The sequence below is a fragment of the Podarcis tiliguerta genome (assembly GCF_965153285.1).
Source record: "Podarcis tiliguerta genome assembly, chromosome: 4".
Classification (NCBI taxonomy): Eukaryota; Metazoa; Chordata; class Lepidosauria; order Squamata; family Lacertidae; genus Podarcis; species Podarcis tiliguerta.
In genome coordinates, this window is record NC_139537.1 from 68,834,167 (window position 1) to 68,851,535 (window position 17,369).

Below are 17,369 nucleotides of genomic sequence, written 5' to 3' on the forward strand. Positions count from 1 at the left end.
GAGAAATGACTAAGAAAAGGATTGGAGCACCTTCCCAATGAGGATGATGGAAGCAGCCAGTAAGCAAAATTGGTGCTTCACTTGTGACAAAGGGTAATCCAGTCCTCACATATAGCCAGATTAATGACAAAAAACACAGGCTTCTGAGGAATGCGGCACATGTTCTCTTTTAATGCCAATTAATTAAAATGTGGTTTTTTAAATTAAAAGATAGGAAAGCTTCTCTTCTCAGGAAACTGAACAGTGCAATAATAATGTGTGCTGCTGCACAGTACAATCACAATGTGAACAGAGCTAGAAACAGGCCAACATTTTCTGCAATGTCGCATTTGGACTACTTACCACATTTGCATACTACCTTGATTTCAAGTTCTATGTATATTAATGCGAACTCTGTCCCATTTTTTCCCTCACAACTATTGTGTAAGGTACAGTGAGCCTGCAACTTATGCACATTCAACTTATGTGAATTCAGCTTTACACTTGGCCAAAAAAACTAAAAGGGGGAGGAAAGGGGTCTGGGGTCTGTGGGGGAAAAGAGACTTTGGCAATTCCACCTGCCATTGCACCCAATGCATGATTTTGGCTTCAGCATGATCCCCGGAACTTAACAACATGCAGGTTGTAGGCTTACTGTACGTTAAGTTCAGAGAGAAAGTGTGGCTGAGCTTCAAAGCTGCATGTGGATTTGAACCTTAGTTTCTTTGATGCAAGTCCAACTACCCCATGTTCTTCTGATGCATGTGTCAAACTACAAACATTAAAATTAGTGGGCTGAGGGACTAAAGCATATTTGATTAGTGAGCTACTGTTTTGGATGCTCTAATTCACTCTCATTTTCTTAAAACGGCCTTGTTCTCTAGCTCCATTTCATCAATCTACATCTGTATGCCAGACATGGCTCTAATCTGCATCTGGTTATGCAACATTGTGCACATTACTGTGTGAAGTGGATGGAGTGGGTTTAAGCTTGTAAACATGCTCATTTCGTTCTAAGAGAAAATTCTCGCCTGAATTAGGTAACGCTCAACATTAGAACTGCTGGAAAAACCACCAGTGTCACAAATTGTTTTCTGCAAAAAAATAAAAAAATGCAATGTGCGAAATTAACTATGTTCATGACGATACCTTTAAAGAACCTGGCCCAATTAGCCTGAGGGCTAGAAGTTCACAGCTAGATTTGTGTTAACAGGAGTATCTCTTTTAAAGCCATCAGAGATGGCAAAGGAAAAAAAGGCTAAGTGAGGGTGAATTCATTCAAGGCTATTTAGGTCAAAAGAAAGCCACAGCAGTTATGTGGCGGCTACTCTCAAAAATATTTTTTTTAAAACCCTGTAATTTGAGATGTTGCTTTTAAGTTCATAGCACAGAAACCAGAAAGTGTGTAGAACACTGTCAGCAGTGCTTGATCTTGGATATGCAGGTGCACAGATGTTCTCAAACGCAAGCATGGCTAGAAAATTTGACTGAAGCATTAAGATACCTATTATCCACCATCAAGGGGCACACATGGAACTCTGGAGTATTTCCTGTGCAAGTGCAAACTTGACCAGACTCCAGAAGACTATGAGGTGGCTTCTGGGCAGATAGCAGACTTCCCTAGCCTGCTCTTACCACTGCAGCCCATGTGCCCCTAATCAACTACTCACGAGGGTCAGGGGGTCTTGCTGTACTACAGCTAACATGATTGAAAAAGTAAACTATGGCAAAGTGCTGTGAGTAGGTTGAACAGCTTCACACAGAGACAGAGCACTTGAGGTCCTGTCCCCCAAACTTTCAAATTTGTGAAATTCTGGATGAAAAAAAAAAAAAAAAACCATGAGCAAATAATATCTGAAATCCTTTGACCCCACAGTTTAGGTCAGATCATGCTTCAATGTAGATACAGCTACATTAAACTGAAATGCCACAGAAAGTATTAAATATTATATACAATAAGATCAAGGCATCGTTGGAAATACAGAAACAAAAAGGAGATTTATAGTATTATGCCAAAGGTCAAATGTGACCTCAGGGGAAAAGTTTTTGTGCAGGAAATAAAACAAAAATCTTCATCAATGTGAAAGAACAGCGGGAACGTTCCTGCTTCTGGGAAGAGCAAAACAGCAGATAAGAATGAAATTATCTTGTAAAAGAGAAGTAACTTTAAAATAGAACCACTTTATGTTAAGGATTCTGCATAATCAGTTATTAAAACAAAAGACAAACCAATTCATATTTAACGGTGTATATATCTTTTAATGTACCGAAATACGAAACAGTAATTTGGGTTCACTGGCAATGGCTTCTGTGGTTTTACCATTAGATGGTAAAAAAGCTGGTTTTGCACTGCAACGTTAATATTTTGGGGAAATTCCCGAGCTTCATTTTCAGAAGCAAAGATATTATTTTAAAAGTTACTTAAGAGAAAGTACAACTCTGAACCTGAACGTAGCACATAAAAATAATTTAGCAGGAAGGCCCCTCTTTCAAAATAGACACCTGTGAGATTGCATGTAGAAGAATATTTCAACCAATGGTTTGAACAAAGAAAAGGTCAAATGTGAGTACTAAAACTACAGCAGCCTGTGTATCTGCTTTCCAAAGGCTCCAAAACCCTGGTATATTTCCTTCAAAATGGAACAAAATCTGTAAAGTAGCAAACACAATGTCTATTCGGGCCCTGTAACAATCTATCAAGTTTGCAATTGTCATAATAGCAAAGAAGGCATCACAGCAGTGTATAAAAAATATGGTTGCATCTAGCACCAATTAAGATAGCAAAAAATCCTGGATGGAATTACTTATTTCCTGTGAATCAAGTAGGTCAACGTGTCAAGTTTACATTTCCTTTCAGAAACATACACATGCCAGTCTCTAAACAAAAGATTGCTGTGGCTGCAATCATTAGAAATGAAAAAGGACCCAATAATTTTGAAAATGGAGTGAAATGCTGAATGCCTAATTAGGCTGGTTGTCACAGAAAAAGCGTGAGCGAGAATGATCAGAATTTATAGCACTGTAGAAAGCCAACACGTTGCTGACAGATAAAAGAAGCTCCCAAAATATTTCTGAAAAGCGCACCTATATGTATTAGACTCCATAAACTAAATTCAAGTAAAAAAAAGAAGTCCCAATCAGTTTTCTTTTCCTCCCTGGACCGAATAACGAGAGCTCCACTACAGTCCTTTCTGAGATAGCCCTTACAAAAGGCCAAGTCCTTCATTACCTACTCCAAGTGCTTCTTTGGTTGCTCAAAGATCTCTTCCGGTGCTTTTGTTTCTTGCTTGTGCTCTTGTGGCCATGACTGCGCCCTCTTTTATCTTCCTTCCTGTCTCTGCTTAAGGATCGCCTGTGCCGTGCATATTCCCGACTTAAGCTCCTCAGGCCAGGACTGCTCCCTTTCGCAGAGTATTTCTTATGGAGGCGCCTTTCCTTCCTACATTTTTCATCATCGCTACTCAAGTCTCTTCTGTGCCTGCTTTTTTCAGTCTTATCCTTGCTATGATGGTTGCCCATGTCTCTGCACGAGCGAGTCTTCCCCTTGCTCGGCTCCCTATTGCATTTGCCTTGCTCAGACAGCAAGTCTTTCTTGCAGGTGTTCTGCTCACGGTCTGGGGTGGTCTTGTGTTGCTGATTTGTAGGAATGCATGAAAGGACACCTGAACTACTTTCATCGGAAACAGTGTCCCTGTTACTGACATTAATCTTAGTGTCTTTGATGGGAACATCCTCATGCAGGCTTCCATTTAAGTACTTTGGCTGACTGCTCACACTTTCATTAGCCTTTATGCTGCTAGGACAGAGCTGCATCGGTTTGGCTAAAGGGGACTGCATGGAAGTAGATGCAACACAATGGGGAACACCCACCAGCGCTTTCAAAGGCATAGGCTGCAGTGCATTAGCTTCACTCTTCTTCAGATGGGTTTCTTCTACCTTCTTATTCATGAGGTTGCTCAACAGTTTCTCCCTCAACTCTCTTTCTTTTCTCTGCAGTCCAAGAGCTCTCTCTTTTTCTTCCTCTACCCGTCGGAGTTCAGCTTCTTGCAGCCTCCTCCTTTCTTCCAAGTGCTGAAGGCGGATTTTTTCCTCGTTGTGCTCCTGTTCCATAAGCTTTATTGCCTAAAAAGATAGAGAGAAGAGATTTCCCTTAGTTCTATATCAAATACACTCCTGCCATGGCAGGGTCAACGTTGCACAACTTCAGAGAACTGTTAGAAGGGAAACTATTCCCCAAAAAGGGAACTACACAGACCACAAGTAGGCAGGCTGCATCCCACAGAGACCTTCCCTGCAGCCCAACTCAATACGCCCCATCAGCGCAACACACAGATATATGCAGGGAACACAATTTACATAGGTAGAAAGGGCTTCCTCCACCATTCCCTTTACCGCCTATTGCAATAGTGCTTTCCTCAGCCTGCCAAACAGCTGTCTGATGGGCTGGGGGAGCACGTTGCCCAAGCCAATGAACTGGAGAAGGGGGAGGCATGTGATAGGACCTCTGCTTATCATGTCCCTCGTCTCTCTTGCTGCTCAGCTGACTGGCACTGGGAGGAGCTGAGAATTCATGGACAATGGGTGTGTGTACCCATTGGGTTCGCTGAAAGAAAGGTTTGTGAGCTTGCATGTGAGTGTGTGTGCACTCCACCCATCAAATGCAACTCTCAGGGCCAAAAAGAATTGCCCATCTCAACACTCACCAACACACTAAAGGACAGAACCGTAGCAGATTTACTGCTTCTCATTCTTAAATTGCTAATGCAATCCAGCAGCCTTTCTGAAATAGGTTAAAAGCAGATCACTTCCTAAGAAACAAGTCTGAACAACCCAACGAAGAAGCTCAAAAGGACCGAAAGATAAACTCTACTTTATACTGATCAACTTTTGCAACAAATAATTTTGCACTGTTGACAACTTGGTGACATGAAGACTTTAAGATTTAAGAAAGGCTTGAGATTAAGGAAAGTCGGAACTTTATTTTAGGTTTTTTTATTCTCCTTGAATGAATTGCTAGATTTTCCTAGGATTTCAAGTCTCTGTAAATTACTATTCAGGTCCTAAATAAATTTATAAGCAGAGTTATCTCATGAAACTGACAAATTGTTATTTGTGCCACAGAAGCAAAATCAGTGTCCTAAACCCGGCAAATGAGCACAAGCTATACATGAAAAGGTCCTTGATACAAACACATAACAACCTTCACTCCTCAAATGCAACAACTGCATTCTTGTGAACTCAGAAAAGCCTTTGATGCAGCAAGCTTCGTGACTATCCCAAAGCTGGTCAATGATCCCTTACTGGAGAAACTAAGGTAATGGCACTGGATAAAGGGAGACGCAACTCCCAGGTCCTTTGCATGCTTCCTGGATACAGGTTTTAGTCCCTTTTGCACAGATTGCATCACACACTGGTTCAGCTTTATGATGTTGGAAAACACAGTAGCCTATTTGTCCCTCAAACAGGAAAGAGGAGTGAAGACAGGGTTGGGCCTAGCGAAAACACAATGCTAACAGCAAAGTGCTATGAGCATCACTTAAAATGGAGTAACTGAAGAGGCATCATTATAAAATAGAGAGAAGAAATCCGTGTGTGTGTGTGTGTGTGTGTGTAATTTATCAAATCCTCACTTATAAGCTGCTGGGGTTTTTTTATACTGCTTTCCCATGCACACATGTCCAAACCTTAAAAACAAACAACCAGTTACCTTCGCTCTGCTCAGCAGTTCAGCAATTAATCGAATAGACTGAAGGTTTCTCTGAGCTAAGAGAAGCTTCCTCTCTTCAAGCTTTATTTTCTCTTGTAGTTTTTTTTGCTCTTCAGCTTGTATTTTTTCAAGCCGCTTTTTGTTTCTACGAATTTCACGATCCTTTTGTTTCTGCTCTCTTTTGCGCAATTTCTCTTCTCTCTTTCTCTCTCTCTCCAATTCCTCAAGTTCTTTCTGTTTCCTAAGGATAAAGATTGCAGTTAGTCGGAATAGGTACAATTTTAAAGGGTTTTAAAGAATTCTTCAAACAAACAAACGAAACTACTACTAACAGCTTCAAATTCATTTGGAGATTAAACCTCACCATTTTCAAAGGACTGCTCCAAGTTAAGGATTGAAGTCTTACGAAACAGAAGTAAGAAACAAAGCCATATTGAGCACAAAGCAACATTTCTAAATATTTTCCCAAACCACAACAAGAAGGTAAAACAGAACTGATACTATTTTGATCATTTGATGGATAAGAACGTGGTATCAAGAACACCATGAATTTGTTAAGTCTAATACACATTAACAGAATTGGCCATTAAAACACCTGTTTTCATCAGGAAGGTGGTAATGCAAAGTGTGAGAAGAACTGCTCACATTCTGATATGCTGTGGATAGATGCCATGCCTTCTATCTGGCATAAAGCTAGCTCTGCATCAATAAGTTTGGGTGTAATTTCTGCAGCTAAAGCCATCAGTCTGCAAGAGCTGTGCTATTAACATCTGTAGTGATGAAATGCTTTGAGAGATTGGTTCTTCAACATCTTAGGACATTTTTTCCACCGGATTTTGATGAACACCAGTTCGCTTATAGGAGAAATAGGTCAACAGATGATACCATAGCCACAGCTTTTCACCTTGCAGCGAGTCATCTGGAGAGACCGGAGAATTATGTCAGAATGCTGTTTCTTGAATATAGCTCGGCTTTTAATACCATCCTTCCGGACATTCTTATTAAAAAACTGAGGTACCTGGACCTTTCTTCTACCATCTGTGATTGGACTAAAGACTTTCTGAGGGATCGCACACAAAGAGAGGATTGGGCCTGTTACATCTACCTCTCTGAAGCTCAGCACTGGCACCCCACAGGGATGCGTGCTGAGTCCCTACCTGTACTCATTGTATATATGACTGTATCTCATCCGATCCATCTACTGTAATTATTAAGTTTGCAGATGATACCACCATAATGGGTCTAATTACAGGTGGAGATGAATCAGCGTATAGGTTCAAAAAGTCTCGACATGGTGCCTAGAGAATAACTTGCACCTAAATAACAGTAAGACAAAGGAGATGGTGTTGGACTTTTGGAGGAAGAGAGGGGAACTAGCCCCATTGTATTTCAGGGGGGCTGTGTGGAGACAGTCTCTTCCTTTAAATTCCTGGGAGTCTACCTTAGTGAAGACCTCACTTGGAAAATCAATACAACCCGGGTGGTTAGGAAGGCCCAACAGAGACTCCATTTCCTCAGGGTCTTGCGAAAGAAAAATGTCAAAGAAAAACTGATGATCTCCTTCTACCGGGCCACAATAGAAAGTGTCCTTTCATACTGTATTACAGTGTGGTACACTGGTTTTACAGCCACAGACGGGAAGTCCCTACAGAGGGTGGCGAATACAGCACATGACATCATGGGCTGTCCCCTGAGTTCGCTAGATGACATTGCAGGAGACCGCTGCCTCAGGAGAGTGAGGAAAATTCTTAGGGATGACTCACACGACGGCCACCACCTCTTTAATCTCCTACCTTTGGGCAGGAGATACAGAAGTATAGTCAGCCACACCAACAGGTTAAAGAACAGTTTTTATCCATGGGCTGCTGAATGGAAAAAAATAGTGGTGCAATTGACTTCCGACAAGCACACAGAGTGCGAACAAGACTGCGTATATGGGGGGGGGGGTTAATTTCACTGCACACAGGTGGTGTAGTGACAATAAAAGTTTATTATTATTATTGCAGTAGAACACTGCCAAGAGTATCAAAGAGCTACTGAAAGCCATTTGAGGCTATCCATATTCAAAACAGAACCACTGAAATCAGTTGACTTTATTTCAATGGGTGTCCTCTGAGTATGACTAAATGGTATCACCCCATGGTCTAGAATCATGGAATTAGACATATTTGGTGGCATATTAATTATCTTCAACCACAACCCAACAAAGTATACCAGCCTTATTCGTAACATGCTCAGTAACACTTTGATAAATAAGATGCTCAAGAGAAATGCACAGAGTAACCATTCACAACAGTGCAGTGTCAATGGAACTGCTCTGAAGTAATTTCATCAAAGACTGCAGCTTGGTGTTCTATCAGAAGGTTTAAACAGATTGTACTAGACCAGGGGTAGCCAACATGGTCACTCCAGATTTTGTGGAGCTATAAACCCTTGTCATCCCAAACTACTAGCCATGCTGGCTGGAGCCAAAGGGAGATATAGCCCAACATCATCTTGAGATCACCACGTTGGCTACTCCACAGTAGACCTACAGGAGCTTAACTAAAGACACATATTAACAGGATCAAGTGTGTTAAGCTTAATTAGCTGAAAGTGGAAAAGGCCTTGCTCAGAAACTGTTATTTTCTTAGATTGATTTTACTGTCAGAAGCAACAGTGAACAGTCTATTGTTGTGCTTTCTAGATGAATAGTAGCATTTTCCAAAAGGTTATATCAAACACCCCAGTGTATGGCTTCTTAATGTAAACATTTACATAAAGCAAAATACAAATGGTTTACAATATTCAAAACATCTCTGAGGAACAAATTGCTCTGAGGAAGAAATAACTATGTTACATTTTACAAGTACAAAAACGTTAACAGAGTTTGTTATTTCTTAGGAAGGAAGCGTACCTTTCCTCCTCTTTTTGTCTTTCCTCTGCTTCTTTTTCTTTACGTTTTTGTTCTTCTCTCTGTTTTTCAAGCTCTTGGAGCTTCTGCCTTTCAAGCTGACGTTTCTTAATTGAAGCATCACTCAGGTGTTTTGTTGAATCAAATGAAACCTTTTACAGACACAGAACAAAAAGTATTCACATTAAAGTACACAGACAGATTTTTAAGCGTTCCATTTGATTTCACTGTGCATTTTAGAATGGAACACTTGTGGTTACCAGTTACAGAAGCTTGAAAACTAAGCCACATCAGGTCTGTCCACACTAGTAGACACTCTGATTTAATGTATATTATCACGGTTAAGGATATTCATTCCTAACCTTTAACAGTCCTGAACGACAGTGGTTCTCATATTTTGCCGCAGTGTGCCTCCTTAAGTAATTATCAAAAAAGCCTTGCAAGATTTTTGAACTGTAAATGACAGGCTTCCTAGTGTTTACTTGTCCTTTACTCAGTAGGAAGAACAAGCAAAAGGGACGCCGAGAGGACATTATTGACTAGGTGGCACGTACATACAATTCCAATTAATCCACCCATAAAATGGGAACACTGAAAGATTCCAATGTTGAATGCATCATTATTCAAAATGCTCACATAAGACTTTTTATTACAGTTGCAATGGACTGCATTCAAAAGGAACACAAAGGTTGCATGCCTGAAACCATATTGCAATGCAGATAACAATGAATTCCCAGTAATTGATGGGCTGATTCAACTATTTTCCTAGATGTCCACTCGTACTGTTAAATCCACTAACTTACCCACATGCCTTTCTAGTTAAACTGATTATCTGCTGACTAGATAAATACTGTTACTTCTAAATGCAAACTCTAATTTCACATAGAGTTCACTCTATTCTTTAACAGAACATATTAAACAGGGAATTATATACTATTAAAAAAAATCAGCTGGAAAGATAAACATAAATAATGCCAGAACAATTGCTCTTCTTTTCAGTGTTATGATTACATGAATGGCCAAAAAATCATGATTACATGGATTGGCAAAGTAACTTTCATTTTAAATTGGGAATTGCATGATATAATGTATGAACCAACCAACCATCAGTCTCTCACAAGACAACTTAAGCATATTTTCTTATGTCACTCCTACTCTCTGTTCCCACACGCAGCAGAGCCCTATTTGGGTGTTCATCTCCCCAATGCAATTAGAATAATATAAGGGAGACTGGAGACACAGCAGTTGGTCCAGCCCCCATCATGTCCCCATACCAGGCTCCATGCCCTTCTACTTCCCTGGGTGGTGAATATGTGCAGTGGGGAGCTTGCTTCACTCATGAGATCCATGTGCAATTTAGAGTCATGTAGAGTTTCAATCCCATAGGGAACCTCTATGAATGAAGCAAGCTCTCTGCTATAGATATTTCCATCCCTACGTTGAGACGGGGAACAAGGGTAGGCACAGGTGAGCACTAGAAGGTGAACACTAGAATATAATGGAGAAGCAGCTAGGCAACATGTCCCCACTCTCTCTAGTGTGTGAAACAGCATGCTTCGATAGGGCCTAGGAAAAGGGCACAAACTTCAAAAAGCACAGAATGAAGCACAGGAAGCAATGCAAAAGGCAATTCAGAAGGATGCCACAAAGTACTCAGGTTTAGAAAAAGACTGGGTATTCTTTTAATGTATTTTTTGAGATCATCTGACTTAAAAAAAGACTATGGATGAGATCAAATGTAGGGTAAGTGGGCATCCACACAGGAAACAGGGCTTCCCTTCCTATCTTCCCACTACTGGAGCAGATTTTTTTTAGGGGGGCAGGGATGCTGCTGAAGGAGAAATAAGAAAACCAGAAGCACTTTTGTGCAAGTGGATTTCTGCTGCACAAAGAGAAGCTGCACTGGCAGCTGCTCTATATATTTAGTCTTTCAGATGTCTGCTACATCATTACAATTCATAAACTGTATACCCATATCTTGTTAAGAACTAGTGACAGCACATTGCCCCAATTCGTACTTCACAGTTACTATAATTTGTGACATTTTCTTTGCGAGCTGCTCCTTCTGTCATATTCAAAGTTACATTCCCCACACCATTTAGTTGGGCAATGCTTTGGGTACCATTTGTGGAAAGGTGGCATACAAATGTTTAAAATAAATGCCTCTAAAGGTTCACTATGGGGTGCATGCACCTAAAACTGGTAACTTAAGAACCAGCTCATCAAAATATAAAGGAAAAGAACATGCAATGTTTCTTTGAAGATTTTTCTACTAGGAACAGCTCGACAGTATCTCACCTTTAAGTTACAAGCCACTGCTTTGCCATCTTCACCTTTGTACATCAGCTTCATCCCTCGTAAAGCATTCATAGCCTTGATGAAACCTGCATATTCCTCATACTGAACATAAGCTTCAAAATTCAAATGGCCTCCAAAACTGAACGTATGAAAGTTTCTGCCAGTCATTTCTTCCCTATACGGGTCCAACATGGGTATGTCCACATTCCGTATTTCCCCAAATTTACTAAACACTTTAATAAGAACTTCTTCACTTGGCTTTTCTGAGCCAGAGTCTTTCAGCGCAAACCATTTACAAGGCAAGCCCTCCAGATGAATAGTGTCTGGCCTTTCCCCTGGCAGAGTTTCATTCATATCTTTTGCATCACGAAAGAAGGAGTCCCAGTCATGTCGAGTAGGAAAGTCAATTTTGTATTCTGCAGCACGGACTTTTAAAATGTCTGAAAAGCCACTAAGTTTTATAGTTTTGCCATCCAGGCATGCAAGGAAGGATTTAACCAGACTCTTATTTTCTACCTCTCCTTCAAAGCGGATGAAATCCATGGTGCTTTTAGATATCCGCAAGGTTGAGAACTGATGTGTTTGCACCATTCCTTTCAGCCTTTCCATCACTTCCCAATTTGAAATAGACTTCCCAGGCTGCTTTAACTGAGGAAGTGCCACACTGATGGTCATTTTTGTAATGGGCTTAAGGTATAGCCCATAAGGAGCACAAAGCTCCACTGCTTCTGTTGTGTCATGAACTATTGTAGCAGCTGCCATAGCTACAAAAAAGACAATAAGCATACAAGGGATAGTAGGCTTATCTGCGATTTAGACACTGACAGAAAGTGGTTCCTTTCTTAGAATAAATGATCATTTTAACAGTTTCCTGAAAGCAGCATTCAAAGGCTTAAGAACAAGTCCTCTGTTAAAATTTATCAAAACAATATATAGAGAGTCCACAACAAAATATTATGCTCTTTCCTAATCACACTGCACTTCTGTGCTCCAGCTGCAAGCAGAGAAACTTCAAAACTGTGTGATGGGTACTAAGAAGGAGTGTTTAAGAAGGAGAAACTGAAGATGCAGAGAAACAGCTGTAGTCTTTTGCTTCAAATTCATTGCAGGTTGTTTGATGCATCACAACTGAGATGAATTCGAGTGGATACAGAAACCAGAAATCTGTAAATTGAAACAAATGAATTAAGAATCTTACTTTCTTACTTTCCATCCTATTAAACCAAACACAGGATTATTTTTAGTTAATGAAGCACTGAAGAGCAGCAAACGCCTCAAAGCCAAAGTTACTATAAAATGATTTCTGGGAAAGTATTAAGTATAGCATGTAAATTATATATTTGCTAAGTAGAGCAAAATTTACAAACTATTGTTACACAGTGAGAATACATCCAACTGACAAGTACTGCAATCCTAACCCTGTCTATTCAGAGGTAAATCCTACTGAATTAAATGGGGCTTACTCTCAGGTAAATGGGGTTAGGACTACAGCCTAAGTTGATAATATTTTCATTAGCATTACCTGTATGAAACATAACAAGTTTCAGCAACCCTAACTTAGAAATTAACTACAACAGTTAAGATAAAAAGAGAATTTACTAAACTGTCATCCAAGTTAATACTATTTTGCTGTTTGTAAAAGGTGAATAAATATATTCTACTTTCAATTACTGTAACAATTAATTTAACACCATAAAATTAAATTATGCAACTACATAATTATGCAACTACATAATATGATTGCATGCTGGGGATTGCATGCTGGGGAAAGCAGGAGAATTTAAGGGAAAGCAGGAGAATTTAAGGGAAAGCAGGAGAATTTAAGCAGGAGAATTTAAGGAGAGTCATGCTGGCTCAGGGCAAAAAGCCTATCTAACCCAGCACTTTGTTTCCAACAGAAGCCAGCCAGATTGTCTCCTGGGAGCATGAAGGTGACAGCTACCTCCAGTTTGCTCCCAGTATTCAGTGCACACTCCCTAAAACACAAGGAAGAAGAAATTGGGCAATGAATCGGGTAGGCCCCACTTTTCAGGCTGGTGCTCAAGAAGGGTTCCAGGTCCGAAACAAAAAGACTGACCGCACAATATGCAACACAGGGAGTGTGTGTTGTACTAAGGCCAGCGAGAGAGACCTGGGTTCACATCCACCCCCACCTGGCCCTGGACTAGAAAACGGCTCTAGCCTGTCTCAGTGCTGCTGTGAGAATGAAACCAGAGGAAGGCTTATTGATGCAAACCCCCAAAATGTATTTTCTATGGCTAAGTTTTTACCTCTATCTTCAGTACATTTTTATTGCTACAGCTAGTGGCTGATGCAAATAAAGATTCTTCCCATTCTGACTCCAGAGGAAGGGCAGGGAAGCCTAGTGGCCTGAGCCCCTGGAAAGGAGGGCGCAGGTGAAAGGAGACTGGTGAAAGAAAGAAAGAAAGAAAGAAAGAAAGAAAGAAAGAAAGAAAGAAAGAAGACGTCGTCCTGGGGCTGCAGGCTTAGAAAAAGGAGCTGTTGGGGGGAAGGGGGGGCGATGAGAACTTGAGCAGAGGACATTCGCTTTTTTCGCAGGCGGGGCGGTGGGCTAAGTGCCACAACGGGCCCGAAGGCAGGCTGGCGTCTCCCGCACAGACACGCACCCAGGAAACGTGTCGGTCCTGACACACGCACAACAGCACACGCGCACTATGGGCGACTGGCTACAGGCGGAGCGGTGGGCGAGAGAAGGCACCTACCGCGCGCCCGGTCCTTGGCACATCTGGCCTCCGCCAAACTGAGGAGGAAGGACCAGCCCCGCGCCGCCGACGCCCGTTTTCTTCCTCCTCCTCCTCTCCAGGGTAACCCGCGGTCGCCTCTCTCTCTCCCTCTCTCTCGTCCGGCCTCCCGCGCACGCGCGCACCTCACCGGCCTTCCCACAGTGCCCAGCGCCACCAAAACAAAAGCACTTCCGCTTCCTCCGAGATAAACGAGGGCGAGCACGTAGGACGCCCGCTATAGAGAGAAGGGAATGCCCTTATAAGGGCTTGGTGCACACAGAGAGATGGCGAGCACGGAATGTAGAGGGACACGCGTGATGCGCACTTCAGGTTTCAAGACGGCGAGGGAAAAGTTTTCTGAGTTGCTCGCGGGTCGGCGAGCATATATTCTCTGCATATATGCGGTAGAGAAGGAGGAATAATTTTGGGTAGCTAGAGCTTCAGTTGCAGTGTGATGCGTGTTTTGTCTTGGGATTATTAATTAAAAAAAATATCAGTCTCAGGTCTCATCTTACAGAGTCATAGAATTGGAAGAGGGTCCGAGGGTCATCTAGTCCAACCCCCTGCAATGCAAGAATCTCAGCATCCCATTTGAAAGCAGCCCGGACCCTGCTTGGCTTTGCAAATGTGCTAGCAATTTTATTGCTTCTCCACTTCAACTTTGTATGTCCCTCAGCCAGCCTGACGCACAATACAGTATTAACAGCGGGCTATGATCTTGCTTTTCTTTAATTCTCAATCATACCGTTCTCTAAATTTGAAGCATCGTGGCAATGGATCGCGTTTGCTTTAGAATTTGCACCGGTGGGACTATTATTAGTTTTAAGCCATTCATACAAAGCAAGACCGCAATTAAAAGGGATACGGGTGCCTTTTTTGCTGCTAGTAGTCTGCGACTTTTTGATTCTGAGTGAGTGGGATCGCGCTGGTGTCACAGCTGCGATATATAAATAAATGTAAGTTAAAAAAAACAACAACACGACTCCCTAGATTCAAATATCGTATTCTAATCGATGGGAATTTGTCACTTCCAAGGAAAGCTGCAAGAATGATTTTTCCAAAGTTAGACCAGGTATTCCTCCTGTTGAGGCAAAGATACGTTACAAATATTCTTAAAATACTGTATATAAATCTATGGAACTAAGATCATAGAGTTTAAAAAGAATTGGGCTTCCCAACCGTAGAAAAATCTCTGTCTTCCTGGCGTTACATCTTTAAAGGTGGGCTGCCATCTAGTGGTTCAGTGCGAATTTTCAACGTATCATGTCAAGCGAAGGAAAAGACGTTGAGACTACTTTGTTCTTGTTTTAAAATTTCCTATTGACCAGATAGTGGGTTTTTAAAAGAAAACTAGACAATTTTTTATGTGAGAGAGCTGAGTTGTGATAAATTCAGCAGCCAACTCCACATAAAATCTGACCCATGTTGACCGTGACATACAGCAGTGTCAACATACATCGCACTGAATAAGGGTGTACTTACTTAATTTTATTTCTAATTATATTTCACTTTCTTCCAAGGAGATCAAGGTGGCATACATGATTATCTTCTACAACAGTTCTGTGAGGTAGGCTAGGCCAGAGCTTTCCAAACTTTTCATGTTGGTGACACACCTTTTTAGACCTGTATCACTCGTGACACAGTAGTTCAGTTTTACTAGCAGACCGGAGGTTATACTCAGTGGCGTAGCGTGGGTTGTCAGCACCCAGGGCAAGGCAAGTAATTTGCGCGCCCCCCTGCACTGTCCCTCCCCCAGATAGTCCCTCGCTCTCTCTCCGCACCGCACCGCACGCCTGGCACCCTCCCCTCCACAGTGGGCGGCGACCCGGCGGCTCGGATCGGATTCGCACAGCCAGCACTGCAGTGAGAGAGAGTGAGTGAGCCAGGTAAGGGCAGAGAGCTGCGAGTGCGAGCGCCCCCCCTGCACCCCCCACGCTACGCCACTAGTTATACTAACTCCTTTTCAGCCTCTGGAGGAATGCAAGGAGCATTTGTGCGACACACCTACACACTGCAGCCAACACACAAACGTGCCGCAACACACAGTTTGGAGAGCTCTGGGCTAGGCTGACAGATGGTGGCCGGCTTAACGTCACCCAATGAGCTTCATGGCTGAGTGGGGATTTGAAGCCCGGTCTTATTCCATGTGTGTGCTTTCATATGCTTTAATTGCTGTGTTTGGACCATTAAGACCAGCATGGTGCTTTTCATTATATGACAGCTCATAAGTAAACTTGCAAGCTGTTTCCACTGACCAGTATTAGTTTTGCTGAAATGGCGAAACTAACTGGAAAGCTCAGAAATCAAGATGGCAAGAAATTTAAAAAAGAATGGGAAATGTTTATTATGTGTTTACAAAAGTATTGTAAACAAGTTAATACATTGGCAGGATTTTAAGAAATAATACAGGAAAGTTGAGGTAGAAAAATAATTTCAAGTAGAAATGATATGCAGTTGAAAAGGAAATTTAAGGAACCCGGGGGTGTGGGGGGGGAGGGAAGTCAAGAGATTCCCTTTGGATTTGATATTGTTTTTGTGTATATTTTTCTTTGGTTGTGGTTGTTTGTTTTTTTATTTTTGTTATTTCTGTTGAAAATTTAATTAAAATATTATTTTAAAAACAAACAAACCAGTATTAGTTTGGATGATGTATATTGAATATAATAAAGGCCTCATTAAGGGAAGTTGTGCTCCATTTGCTTAGAAAGTGAAAGCACTACTGAAGTCCCTTCCTTAGATCCTTATGATCAAGGTGACTAAAGGACAGAGTCTAGCCTTCCTTTCCTAGACCAAATGGTTTAGCAGACTGTGGCCTGCCCATGGTGTCTATTTCTTTCTCATATGCAGGTCATCAAGCAAGTATGTAGATAACAAAAAGCTTAAATCAGTTCAGACTCATTTCCCAAGAAGAATAGACTATTCTAGTTCCCCATGAGGAACGGCTAAGGGAGCTGGGCATGTTTAGCCTGGAGAAGAGGAGGTTAAGGGGTGATATGATAGCCATGTTCAAATATATAAAAGGATGTCACATAGAGGAGGGAGAAAAGTTGTTTTCTGCTGCTCCAGAGAAGTGGACACGGAGCAATTGATCCAAACTACAAGAAAGAAGATTCCACCTAAACATTAGGAAGAACTTCCTGACAGTAAGAGCTGTTCGACAGTGGAATTTGCTGCCAAGGAGTGTGGTGGAGTCTCCTTCTTTGGAGGTCTTTAAGCAGAGGCTTGACAACCATATGTCAGGAGTGCTCTGATGGTGTTTCCTGCTTGGCAGGGGGTTGGACTCGATGGCCCTTGTGGTCTCTTCCAACTCTATGATTCTATGATTCTATCTTACAATTATTCCTTTGCAAATAAAATTCTTGCCAGACTACATCTGTCTCTGATTGTGTGTGCTTTTTAAAAACCAAATTGTACAAAAATTGCTCTGTCCACAAGCTCTGACTTCACCCCCCACCCTATTTAAAAAAAATACTGTCCAGATAGTTGAGAATGGCTTGCCACTTGCTTCACTCTTTAACATAGTTTTTCAGTTACCTGGGAGTAAGTTCCATTTGACATAATAGGACTTACATTTTAGTAAACCCCATTGAACAAGCATATGGCTGATTATATTGTATGTTGTTAAATACACCATTCAGTAAAACTAATTTATTACATTAGAACTCCACTAGAGGAAACTGTCCCCTTCATGGATCACTGCCTTGCCGTGGCGAAGGGGCTTGAAGAACTCAGAGAAACTATGAACTAT

The 17,369-nt window shown here is 41.5% G+C and overlaps 1 protein-coding gene across 2 annotated transcripts; it reads right to left on the reverse strand.

Moving 5' to 3' along the window:
* Nucleotides 1-2,217: 2,217 nt before the first annotated feature.
* Nucleotides 2,218-13,803, reverse strand: AKAP17A (A-kinase anchoring protein 17A). Of its 2 annotated transcripts, none has more exons than XM_083437817.1 (5): nt 13,601-13,803; nt 10,878-12,041; nt 8,583-8,731; nt 5,687-5,927; nt 2,218-4,101 (listed from the first exon to the last, which is right to left on the reverse strand). In XM_083437817.1, the coding sequence occupies exons 2-5, from the start codon at nt 11,661-11,663 to the stop codon at nt 3,205-3,207; spliced, it is 2,073 nt and encodes a 690-aa protein (XP_083293943.1). In that variant the 5' UTR covers nt 11,664-12,041; nt 13,601-13,803; the 3' UTR covers nt 2,218-3,204. The 2 variants fall into 2 exon arrangements, with proteins under 2 accessions (XP_083293943.1, XP_083293944.1); XM_083437818.1 differs by having other exon boundaries at nt 13,505-13,786.
* Nucleotides 13,804-17,369: the final 3,566 nt, after the last annotated feature.